General features: G+C 42.2%; 1 protein-coding gene across 1 annotated transcript; it reads left to right on the top strand.

The window, feature by feature from the left end:
* The first annotated feature begins 4,024 nt into the window (after positions 1 to 4,024).
* CALM1 (calmodulin 1) lies at positions 4,025 to 12,339 on the top strand. Its single transcript, XM_021531930.2, has 6 exons — positions 4,025 to 4,139; positions 7,049 to 7,079; positions 8,012 to 8,155; positions 10,170 to 10,276; positions 11,686 to 11,821; positions 12,049 to 12,339. The coding sequence occupies exons 1-6, from the start codon at positions 4,137 to 4,139 to the stop codon at positions 12,075 to 12,077; spliced, it is 450 nt and encodes a 149-aa protein (XP_021387605.1). The 5' UTR covers positions 4,025 to 4,136; the 3' UTR covers positions 12,078 to 12,339.
* Positions 12,340 to 12,656: the final 317 nt, after the last annotated feature.

The raw sequence follows: 12,656 nt of genomic DNA, 5'->3' as shown, positions 1-12,656 counted from the left end.
GGTTAAAGTAGTTTCATATAAACATCTAAAACTTTACAAGACAACGGGCACTCAATGTAGGTAACAATCACTGATTATTCAATTACATAGATGGCCTTCGAACACTAAATTCTCAGCGAAAATGTGATTATTGATGCACACCAGTGGGAATTAGGCAAATGTAAATTAAATTACAAACATAAAAATATTGAGGAATTTGGTTTTTATAATCTCTTGGAAAAGAAACAGTTACCTACAGGAATATGTATGTACCCATTTAAAAATACTTCAAGATCTGAAACTTTAAATGTTAACATTAAAGCAACTTTTATTTTTCACCTCTTGTAAAAATATATGTTCTAGCTTTTTATTTAAATGGAGTTCCACCCACTTATTTGCAATCTTAGTGATGCTTCTAGTTTATAAAGATACTTGCTTAGGTTTTCACAGCTGCCAATGGCATTTAAACTCATTAATCTTTGTGGAAAATGGTCTCCCCAAAAAAATTGTCTATTTGAAGAGAATTTTGTAGACAGTGTAAAAAATTGATATACCAAGAAAGTTCCAGTTGATTTGGAAAACAGTACAATAAATCTAATTTGCATAACTCACACATATAACGGGCAGTATTATACCCATGAAAACGAATCATTAATTTTTTCCAGTTGCATGGATGTTGCATGCACATGTATATTTGATTTTGTCTTCTTGTACTTCTAACCTATTATAAGCTGGTTATCTATGCTTATTGCCATATCATCCTCCCAGCTGTGCATTAATGATATGACAAACTTCTGTCCATCTGTTCTTACGTTCTCTCAGGACAGATGTCTGTGGAATGTTTTAATTTCTTTTTTTGGGTTTTTTTAAGGTTATGTATATATAAGAAAACAGTTGATATGTGTGAGGCCATGTTCCTCAGTGCTTATGTCAACAAACATCTGAAGCTGAAAAGCACACCTTGTATGTAAGTAGTAAGGTTTTTTTTTTTGTCAGGTTCTCAACAGAATTCCTCCTTATATCTTAGGCTGCTCCCAAGGAATGGACGTGTGAAGTCTCTGCCAAAACAAAGACCAACTGTAAGACTATAATCTTACCATCACAGCAAGGCAAAATTTAGGAATATAATACTAGGTAGAATGGTTGCAAGTCTTCCATTGTAAACATTGTTTATTTTATAAATAAATTTATGAAATAATATTTTCTTACTATTACAGTTCAAACACAGGTCAACAAGAGCATGCTTAGAGAGTAAAGTAATTTAGAACAGTAAATTTATCCAGTCAAAATTCATCTTAATAGCTACTGCACAGCCCTCTGTTCACAGAAAAGCTCTATGGCAATGGGATGGCCAAGTTCTCTGGTGTCAGGCACAAACACTGAGTAATTCCATGGCCCAGTCCAGCTCCCACTGAGATTCAGGAGACTTTGAATGAGGCTGCAGAAGATCCTGGCAAATCATTTGACGTTGTATATCATTGGAATGACAGGGGCATCTCTTGCCTGCCCACAACTGAATGTAAATTTTAAGAGAACAAAGAATACTGGTCAAGGTCTGGCTGTACAATTGAGTGAAAGCAAATTTACAAGGAGCAGGGAGATGCCAATTGAGATGATTTTTTATTTGCATTAAATTAGCAGCAGAAGATTAGTATTCTGTTTTGTTTACATTTATCACTGCCATATGTCAAATTAGGAAAAAAAATCCCCTTAGTCAGAATGGTATTTTGGAACATGAGCTGTGAAATATTTTCAAACACAGAATGATGCAATTTAAATAGAAACTACTGCAGAACTCAACTGTGGCACCTTACTTGATCGTCCTGATTTTTTTTTTTTTAAATGAAGCAAGATAACTATATTCCAAACTACTTTAAAAGTAACTTGATTTCCAGATTTCATTTTAAATATAAATAAATTATTAACATGATCCATCAAGAGTTAGGAAAAGTAGACACAAAAGGATAAAGATAAAAAAAGTAATAGGAATAAATGTACAGCAATCCCACACAGCAATCAAAGGCCCTGTTAATCTTTGGCAACATTCATTGAATGTTACTGAGTGGCTTTCTACTTCACATTTCCAAGTTTCATCACGTATGTCCAAACGCTGTAATGCTGATAGATTGTAAGAGAATCTACATAAATTTTAATTACTTGTCTTATAGTCTCTCCTCAACAGATAAATCTAATCCCTTCACTTTTTAACAAGTGAAGATTTGGATCAATGGAAAAACATATTACATGTGCTTAAAATTAACTTTAAGGAGATTGAAATAAAGCACACACATTCTAAACTGTCACATTTAAATGTTGGTAAAATTGTTCTTCTGATAATACATTTTCTTTGCAAGATAATTGTACAAATTTATATACCCCAATATTTATGTAGAATTCAGTGTTTAAATAATGAGATCTTCACCAGTGTAAGACCAGCACAATAAGCTGAACAATTTGTATATGAACATTGTTCTTCACCTATCCCTGTGAGTCTCAGGGAGTTCCAAGATTCACTTATCCAAGCAAGCACTCTTGTAGCTTGCACCAATCAAACATTGCGCCATGCTTTCCAGAAAGATGTTAAACTAGGAAAGTAAGAGCCTAAAATTGCTGGTCTGGTTTGAAAGATCAATTATTTACATGTTCTTCCACACGGAAGAAAAAAAAAAAAAAAATCAGCATCACTGTTCAGTAAAAAAAAAAAACCAAAAAAAGACATATTAAAAAATAGGAGGATGGGCATTCCACATCTAAAATGGAAGCTGTCTATAAACCTATCATTTGCAGACTAGCCAGCTGCAAATTGGTTTTTTGACACCATTTGATACAGTAGTTCCTATACAAATATTAGAAGGGCTTGGGAACCAAAGTTGACACATTAAATGTGCTATTTTGTTTCCTGAGAAATCCCTCTACATTGCAAACAGGTAACTGTTGTGCTTGCCAGCCTATCACTATGTTCCAGAAAGGCAAGCAAATAAATTGTAACTTCAGTGGCAGAGCATTGAAACTGTTAAACAAACAGAACCAAGCTGATTTTGTCTTTATTTCAAACACTGAAAGTATGCATGATTTTTCAAAAACATAGAATAGACAAATGAATTCTGAAAGATTTACTGCTCTACTGCAAGCAGATTTATCAGAATTATGACTACAGTGGAAATACTGGAAGCCTCCCAATCCAGAGGAGGCCCAAACTAAAACCTTCAAATAAAAATATCTCTAACTACAACAAATCTCAAAGTCTAAGGGAACCTGTCATTGATGGAACCAAAATACTAGATTCCAAAGTGGCTCCATATTTGTGTTTCCATGCCTGTTAAAGGAGGTAGAGTGTGAAGACTACAAAATTTTTTGGGGGTTATTACCAGTGTGGACAAAATCCTCAGAGCTGATAGGGAAGAACTGAAGAAAACACTGAATCAGGACATGCTTTTGCTGCCTCTTAATTGCAGGATTCTGAAGAGGCTGAAGTGACACCTCAGTTGTAGACCATCCGATTCTGGATTAAATTTTCGCCGTCGCCTGAATTTTGGTGCTTGACAAAAGCCCTGATTAATAAAAAGGGAGCTGTGCTCGCTTCAACATTTTAGTTTCACAGCCGCTGTCACACACGCCTTGTCATCGAAAAAAGAGTCCTTTATTAACGTTTTCCCCTTTCCCCGCGCCGTCATCCTCTCGCAGGTGCCGCTCCGGGCTCCCCGGAGGAGCGCAGGCCCAACCCTCCGGCGGGGATGCTGTCTAGAAAATAAAAAAAGCACCAGCTCGGCCGACATGCCCTCACTCCAGGGTTCCAGCCTGGGAGCGGCGGCTCCCCGCGGGCTGCGCCGGCCCCGGCGCTTGGCAGAGAAGAGGCACCGGCGGCTCCCGGCTGCCCTCGGGGCTGCGGCCGCGGGGCTGCGGGCGCGGCCCCGCCGGGGGAGGGGCCGGCCGCCGAGGGGGCAGGGCCGCCCGCCGCAGTCACCTCGCACATACCGCGCCGGGGAGGAGGGAAAAGGGCCCCGCTCCGGCGGAGGGATACAGCCCCACGTATATAGCGGGCGGCGCAGGCTCACAGCCCCAGCACTCTGTGAGCCGCGCCGGGAGGAGGCAGCAGCCGCCGCCGCTTGTGGTCGCGCAGTTCGTGCAGCCGCCGCCGGGCCCGCCGCCGCCGCGCCATGGTAGGGGGCTCGTTCGCTCGCTCGACCCGCCGGGCGCGGCGCGGGGTGCCCGGGCTGGCGCGGGGGCTGGTGCGCAGTGCGCTCGCTGCGGGGCTGGGGACGGCCGGGTTGGTGGAGCCGGGCTATTCCCGGGGAGAAGCGGGGGTGGGGGGAGTCTCGCGGGGGCCCTTCCCGCCCGGGGCTCCGCGGGGTGAGCGGGTCGGTGGCTGCGGACTCTTCCTCTCCCTACCCCCCGCCGCCTTGCGCGGGATCGCTGCGGAGCTGCGGCCCTTCCTCTTCCGCCGCTTCCTTCCCCCTTCCCTGGGCCTGCCGTGTGGGCGCCCCGGACCCGCGCCCTCCCGCCCCGCCTCGCCTTCCCTCCCCTGCGGAAAGGGCTGGGCGCGTCTCCCCGGGGCTACGGCCCCAGCACCGGCTAGGGCGCGCTGCGGGGCGGGGCGCGGGTTTGCGGGCGAGGATCCCGCTCGGCTCCGGCACCAGCTGCACTGCGCAGGGAGCGGGGGGGCGGCCGGGGGAGGGCACCGCTCTGCAGCTACTGCGCCCCCGCCGTCCTCCCCAGTCCCCCCCCAAAAAACGCAGCCGCGGCGGCGAAGCCCATCGCTGTCTGCATTACATCATGTCTCCTCCTCTTCCTCCCGGCCCCCGCGCACCCGCCGGCCGCGGGGACCGGGGCGTTGTGCGAGTTGCTCGGTTGGAAGCGGCCCAGCTCCCGCACGGGGGGCTCGGGGCGGGAGGGGCGCAGCCTCCCTTCTCCCCAGGGTCTGCGGGGGAAGAGCTCCTGCCCCGGCTGCCCGCTGGAAGAAAGGCGATGGGGAGGGAAAGCTGGCCGCGGAGCCCGGGAGCCCTCGCGGCTGGGTGATGAGGACGTGGTGTGGCTGCCGGCTGGAGAGGGAGGGAGGGGAAACGGGGACGCACTGCAGCAGTGGGTGGCTGCTGGCCGGAAAGGGCGCCTGTTGCGCCGGCGGACTGCGAGCCTCCCGCCCCGCCGGCCGGGCGATGCCCGCCGGAACGCATCGCATCATCTGCGGAGTGCTCGCAAAAGAGAGCAAGAGGAAGGGCTGGGATTTTCCCGGCGGTTTTTCGCTTCCTACGAGAGCGGAGAAACAGTTGCAGATTGACCTGTAATCACTTTTTGGCAACGTGGGTGTTCCTCGAGTCTCTCCATCTCCCCTTCCCGTAGAAGGCTGACATCACCAGGACAGGATTTGATGACTTGGCTGGGTGGGAGCGATTGCTCCAGCCCTGGCTGGGTACCTTTGTCCTGTAGCTGTGGGGATAGCTAGTGGCTGTGCCTGTTGCTCGGGAAGGTGAACCCCTTGGCAGTGTAGGGTTGGGTTGTGTCCTCGGGCATCGCTGGGTGTGCGAAGGTTCTGGGGTTTTGTTTTGTTTTTTTTTTTTTTAAATTTGAAATATGATTTTTAGAAACGTTTAGCGAGCTCCGATTAATGGGGCAATGAACTGGTGCTGTGGGCTGGAGGTTTTTTGCCAAGGTGTGGCTCTGTTTCCTGTTCTGCAGGGCAGTGAGTCTGTTATGTAAATTCCTTAGATAATCTTTAAGTGAAACCTCTCATTTTCTGGAAAATCGCTAAGAGTGCAGGAAGTCGAGCCGGATTTTGAGCACAAGCTTTTTGCAGTTATTAAAGGAGACTGTCTTTAGCTGTTAGCATGTATACCCTTTTCTCCATCCTCCAACACACTGCATGTGGGGAATTATTTAATCATTACGTACAGACCTTAAAAGAAACCCCCCACCGGTGAGATCTGTGTATTTTCCTTAACATATAGAGATGATTTTTAACCCTATCCTTTTTCATGCAAGAGCTTAACATTGCATAGCTGATTGATTCTCCATTGTATTTGTTGCTCTTTGTTGCAGTTAGATGGTTTTAAAACTTAATATTTTAGGACAAGAAGGGTTTGCCTACCTTCTCTGACCTACAAAATTCTCTGTTCTGTTTGTAAAAATAGTGCAGTAAAATGTGTTTAAAACACGTTAGTACCTTGCATTCGTATTATCTGTAATTAGGCACGTAAAATTCCTTTTTTTTTACTTTACTAGAAAAAGGCATATTTTTCCATAAAGAACTAGTTAGCACCTTTGAGTCCAAATTGGAGCTTTTTGTGATGCTCTATCCATATATAGGGAGAGGCTTCTGGAAGGATGTGACTATCACAACCAAGCTCTAGAAAGCCCTTTCGATTGCCCACTGAATTGCAGAGCTTTGTATGCAGAAGTGCCCCTTGATGTACAGAAGGTCATAAGCAGGCATTTTAAATCCTGCCACTTAAAATTTTATATAAAACAACCTGCATGTCAGGATGAGGCACCTTAAACTGCTTGACTGAATGGAAAAATATGATGCGTGAAAACGAATTTTCTTTGTCAGGGGTGGCAAAAAATCTCTGTAACACTGTGATGTAATTAATCGGATGTAATTTGCAGCAGAGCCCCTCCTGTGGGGCTGGCAGAGGGCTGGAGCCTGCTGCGGTGAGCTGGGCAGGGCTGGAGCAGTGGGTGCAGTTTTAGCCCACGCGTGTGCGGTGCCCCCGCAATGCTCTGCTGGGAATGCCATGTGCTGTGAAACCCTGACACATGGCTTTGGGCATTTTGTGCCTCTCGGACCAATTGCAAAGAGCCTGCCCTATGTCCTTCACTGGACCAAATCTGATTCATCAAGTTGCAGAATTGTGTTTGGTTCTTTATACGCAGTTTCAAACTGAGTTAGCATATGTTTTTGGAAACGGCTGCATGGTGTAGGTGAGTGCAGTCTCCTTGTAGAGACAGAATTTCAGGGTTTGAAAGTGACTTCATAAACGTAATGATAAATCACTTCTGAAATTAAAAGAAGTGCCTCATGGCTTGACAGAGCTGGCAGTAAACAATATTCTAAAGTGTTCTATTCTTCGTGTAGGCTGATCAGCTGACTGAAGAACAGATTGCTGGTAAGTGTGTTGATGACAATTTTTTTTTTTTTTTGCTAGCTCTTGTGACTAAAAGAAAATATATTATCTCAAGCCTAGTGGAAAAAAAACATCTTTGACAATTTTAAATCTGTACTGCCACTTTTGAAAAACAGTCACTTAAAAAATCCCAAACTAAAAATATTCTGGAAGATTACTGGTTCATTGCCTCTTAATTTAGACTTCTTGACTACAGATAATGATATTTTTTTAGCTGTTCAGACTTGAGCTAAGTTCTCCTAGATTTCTGGCAAACAGAAATAATTACTAGACTCAAATTAACTACTTAGAGTCAAAGGAGACCTAGGTACTCTTTAATAGAGTGAAGATCAACTACAAATGAAACAGCAACAAATAAACCTCACATTGGTTTATTGCACATTTTATAAGTCAGTGTCTTTTAAATAAATCTTTTAACAAACTGCCTGTAATTCAGGCTGGTCAGGAGAAGCATTATTTGACCTTCTGGAGACCAGACACCGATTTGTGGCCAACACCAATTCTTATTGTCTGCTTACTTAAAAATAAGTGGTAAATGGCCATGCCTTTGTTCCTTTAAGTCTATTAATTGTTAAGAGAATCCTGTGGCTCCTTTCCCTTATTTCAGACAGCTGTTGTTTGTGGAGCAACTGTGCCTCAGGCAAGATGCAGATGCATGGAAATGAATTACAGAGTTATTAATGCAGATAAATAGCTACATGAAATAAGTTTGAATTTACTATGAATATTGTGTTGGTATTGTAAGTAATTTTTTATTTCTGTTTGAGAGTGTTCTCTCAATACAAGGACAGTTAGATAAAGAGAAAAAATGTTTCTTAGAATTGTGCCAGGCTTTGTCAGTAGAGTGCATTTTTAGTCTGTGGTTTTATCATGCTGGTGATATCTCTAAACACTGGGACTGTTTCTGTCTCTAGAATTCAAGGAAGCCTTTTCCCTATTTGACAAAGATGGTGATGGTACTATCACAACAAAAGAACTGGGAACTGTCATGAGGTCACTGGGTCAAAATCCAACAGAAGCAGAATTACAGGATATGATCAACGAGGTAGATGCTGATGGTAAGTGTTGGGAAGGTGCTCTGATCATCTTTAATGTGTATGACCTCCACACCTGGGCTTAAACTGCATTGACAAGACTATGACATAGAGCTCTTATAGCAGTTTCAAAGTGCCAGATAGACTCTAAACTCAGAAGAATGTCAAAGCTGCTAGCAGTATTCATGAGACTGAAAACAGGCAATGGGCAGAGACAAAGTTATGCTATTTGTCTTTAATATTTTATGGGTCACAGGCTTCCTATTGATAGGTGACTTGCCCTGACCTACCATTAACCTGTCTTTCCATCCAGCTTTTCTGGTTTTCAGCCCATGCTGGTTTTAATAGCTTTACCAATGTCTGTGGTTTTGACTAAGGCAAAAAATGTGTTAGAAGTGGAATAGTGTTTTCAATGGAAGTTTAGCACAACAGGAAGAGTATGTAGTCTATCTAATGTAGTAAATCCCTAATAGCTAGAGAGGGTCTATTGGAGGTAAAGGCAGAAAACCCTTCCCATAGCAAGGCTAACAGAATTATTTTAAATGAACACCAGAAAGCCCATATTGAAACACATGCTGTGTTTCTGAACTCCACATAGGCTAACAGTTTTATAAAGGAATAATATTTCCCCTGCTCAGGGATGTCAAGCCTTTAGTCTTGTATGTTGGTTGTGATATTTTCTCTAACCATTTTGTAAAGAAGAGTGAAAGCATATTGGCAAGCATATAAATTATTGCATTTTCAGGCCATATTAAATAAGCTACTTTCTTAAAAAAAGTAAGTTGACTTGAACTGCTAAGTCTTTGCAGAAACTGAAAAGCTTCAGTGTCTGCAGTGGTATGTAGAGTATGTGTATAGTAGCTTCTTTAGGCTGCAGACCAAAATGCTGCTCTGGTGGATTTAAAACAGAATGGGACTGAGGACTTCAGATGAGTATGCCTGCCCAATTGTTTAAATCTGGTTTACAGCAGAATGCATTGCTATTCTTTTGCATGTTCATTGAGGTTGTTTTCAAAACTGAATGTGGGACTTGTGTTCATATTTTACCAATACGTAAAGCTGGCCATGATGATAAATACCTTTGTATGTCTCAGGCTGGAATCCCTAGGATACAAGGATTTTCTTAAACTTCATTTGTTGCACAATGAATTTGTATGCTTCTTTAAATCAGTGGGTAGATCTTACTTGCACACTAAACTGTTCAATATGGTTTTGTGAACTACTTAATGTGCCTTGGCATATAGAGCCGAGTCCTGACTATACAAATCTAACTTCTATACCATACGGCTTTTTCCTCAGCTTTGAGCAGCCTGAAATATAAATCTTTGCTTTGAATGAAAAGCTTAATCTTAGGGGTGAGGCCTGGATGTCAACAAGGATTTTCAGTTTTGCAGTAAAATACCTGTAAGAACACCTACAGCTAAGCTTATCAGTAATAACAAATAATGTCAGCTTTTCTCGTGTCACTGGAATTTGCAGGTTCTTGTTGCCCCTTAGAATGGTTTGTTGCTTTTGTTGTGTGTAACTTTGGTTGATAAGGTAGTTGATTTTTTAGAAAGAAGAAAGTATTTACAGTTCAGTGATGTGTGATGTTCCCAAATATTAGATAGCCTTGGATTGTAATGACAGCTTAATAGGAGTTCTTCCTGGAAGACACAACAATTGACAGATTATAAAGAAATTAAAAGGTTGATTTTTGTGGGAGTTATTTGAAATAAAAATAAGTCTATTTATTGGTTAACCTTGAAGCATCAGACTGACATTTTACTTGTAGCTTTGGTGGCAAATGGTGTGGCTTGTCCTTGAAAGAAGGCAGCAGTTGATTTTGTGCTGGAACAGAGTGGCTGCTCTGGCTGCTGCATGTTATAATAGCAAAAAGACAGTGGTAGCAATTTAGAAAGAACCTATTAGTCTATAAGGACAGTTAACAGAGCATCTGGAAATCTTGTCCCTGGCTAAGTCAAATGTCAGATTTTTGGTTTTTTGTTAGTGAAGAAAAGCTTGGAAGTTTAATTATTTGAAGTTTCTTTTTATTAAGGCAATGGCACTATCGACTTCCCTGAATTTTTAACCATGATGGCCAGAAAAATGAAGGACACAGACAGCGAGGAAGAAATCCGTGAGGCATTCCGAGTCTTTGACAAGGTATTACTAAAAGTACAGCTACTCTTCAAAAGCAGTAATGATGTCTGTATTTTCCTTAGTGTTTTCTCTCTTCTTGTCTAGGAGGAGAAAGAGGAGTTGGAAACATAACAGATTGTTCTGAATATAGAAGCAGGACTGTTTCAGCCTGGTTCTACTTGCTTTATACAGTGAGGTCTAAGCTTTAGGCTCATCCATGAGGAAAACTTTCTGGCCTTTCCTTAGAAACAGAGATTAGTGGGACTTAATGCTTGGTGTGGGGTGGAGAGTGGGGGGGGTTGAGACGTGTGGGTAGAGAAGGGGGATTTTTCTCTACCTTTTGACTTTAGGGGGAAAGGAGAAACATTTGCATGGATGCACATGGTTTTGTACTACCCTACGGAAGCTTTTGAAGTTAGGATTATGTCATCGGTATTTGGAGGGACACAAAGTATTGCATGTTCTCTTCTCAAAATGTGAAGTTTGAGGTTGCTTTTATGAAAACTTAAGAGCTCAGCTCCCTTGACCTTGTTTAAGAATACCTGGGCATATGTCTGTTTTCTAGAACAGGAGTTCCCCTCTTCAGGTTGTTTGAGCATGACAGATGTTTTACAAGAATTGTGTGGAGTAGTGGCTGGTGCAGATGTAAAAATCTTGCACATATATGTGTGGAAGAAGACTTCGCTACTACTTTTTGTAGAAAAAAGTGTCTGTCTCTAGTACTTTGCTGAAAATGTGGGGGTATTTCTGCAGACAAGATTAGTGTTTAAAGCCACTGAGGTAGGTTATCTACTAGATAGTGTATTCTTCCAGCGTATGGAATTTCTGAAGTGGTTCAGAGTGAACTTTAGGTTTGATGTTGCAAATGGGGACACTGGCTTAGAAGTATCTATTTCTCTTCTCTTTTTAATTTTGCCATAAAACTTCTCAAAACTCCTTATGAGTACAATTTAAATGCTTGTTTGATTTGTTCTTTATCACCTTATCCAAGAAGCCTAACATAGCTGCCATCTGGTTTTAGAGGCAGTGTTATCACAGAAGAGAAAGCTGACTTCATTCTTGCTGGTGGGGAAGCGGGTCTCTTTTTGACCTTGCTTAGGCAGCAGAGACTAAACAAAAACTTTTTTTGTTTTTTTTCTGTTTATTTTTGAAAGCTCTTTAAAAACATTAAAAATACCTTATCACAACTACAAGTCAGGCATGCAGTTGTTATTACAGCACAATGATTGTATGGAAGGATATGGTGTCATGCATGCCTCAGAAGGCAGGGGAACTAATACATACTTCAATTTGTACAGTGTGCCAGATTTGTACATCTGTCCCAGGTGCTGTAAGGCTGCTTAAGAAGCAGTTACTGGAAACCTAGGTGTAGTTTCCACGTTAGTCAATGTCGGGATTGTTGTTCATGGTCTTGTGCAACTCTTTTCTCCTAGGATGGCAACGGCTACATCAGTGCAGCAGAACTACGCCATGTTATGACAAACTTAGGAGAAAAGCTAACAGATGAAGAAGTAGATGAAATGATCAGAGAAGCAGACATTGATGGGGATGGGCAAGTCAACTATGAAGGTAAAAAGATGCTTGTCTTGACTCAAAACCATTATTCAGACAGAGGAAAGGCTGTTGCATAGGGCATTAATTTTTAATACTTGAGACACTAGTTTGCTTGTCCGCTTCTTTGGACAGAACCTTAGATGCAGTGAAAGGTGCTTTTTTTAATGCCAGCTGTGTTTTAGACACTTTTGATTTGAAGTACACTGGAGACAGTAAATCACAGTGACTCTTTATCTTTTCAGAATTCGTACAGATGATGACTGCAAAGTGAAGAGACCTCCTTTACACCTTTTTTCCTCTAGAAGAATCAAATTGAATCTTTTACTTACCTCTTGCAAAAAAAAAAATGTTCATTTATTCATTCTGTTTCTGTATAGCAAAACTGAATGTCAAATTACCTTCTGTCCACAAACTGCATGTAATGGTTGGTGGTCCTGTCCCTAAAAGATAAAGTTAAACATCAGTTTTACAATATAAATAATTGTACTACCTTGAAAATAAAAAAAAAAAGGAAGCACTTAGTGAACTCGAAAGTTCCATTTGCTAATGACTATTACACTGTTTGGGCTGGCCAGTTTTTCATGCATGCAGCTTGACAATTGAGCACAGTCAGACATGTGTATTAAAAGGAAAAAAAACCTAAAGGATCCACTTTCTTGTTCAACAGTGGATTCTAGTTCAATTTGTAGTATAAATTGTCATAGCTGGTTTACTTTAAAATTGGTTTATACCTCAGGATGGTATGCAGCAAAATGGTTGAAGGATGCAAAACTTAAAGAAAATGCCCTAAAGGTTGAATGGTTCTCCTGTACGTAGCAGTGTGCTCCAAAAATAGGATGATCTTAACTAT

Source organism: Lonchura striata, chromosome 6, assembly GCF_046129695.1.
Source record: "Lonchura striata isolate bLonStr1 chromosome 6, bLonStr1.mat, whole genome shotgun sequence".
NCBI classification, from domain to species: Eukaryota; Metazoa; Chordata; class Aves; order Passeriformes; family Estrildidae; genus Lonchura; species Lonchura striata.
The sequence above is the reverse complement of the archived record's forward strand: the minus strand, read 5'-3'. Positions and strand labels throughout refer to the sequence as shown.

Excerpts from the sequence above, each read along its gene's own strand:
- CALM1 (XM_021531930.2), top strand. Across the intron at positions 7,080-8,011 it reads GACTGAAGAACAGATTGCTG|AATTCAAGGAAGCCTTTTCC; the intron begins GTAAGTGTGTTG and ends TTCTGTCTCTAG. Across the intron at positions 8,156-10,169 it reads CAACGAGGTAGATGCTGATG|GCAATGGCACTATCGACTTC; the intron begins GTAAGTGTTGGG and ends CTTTTTATTAAG.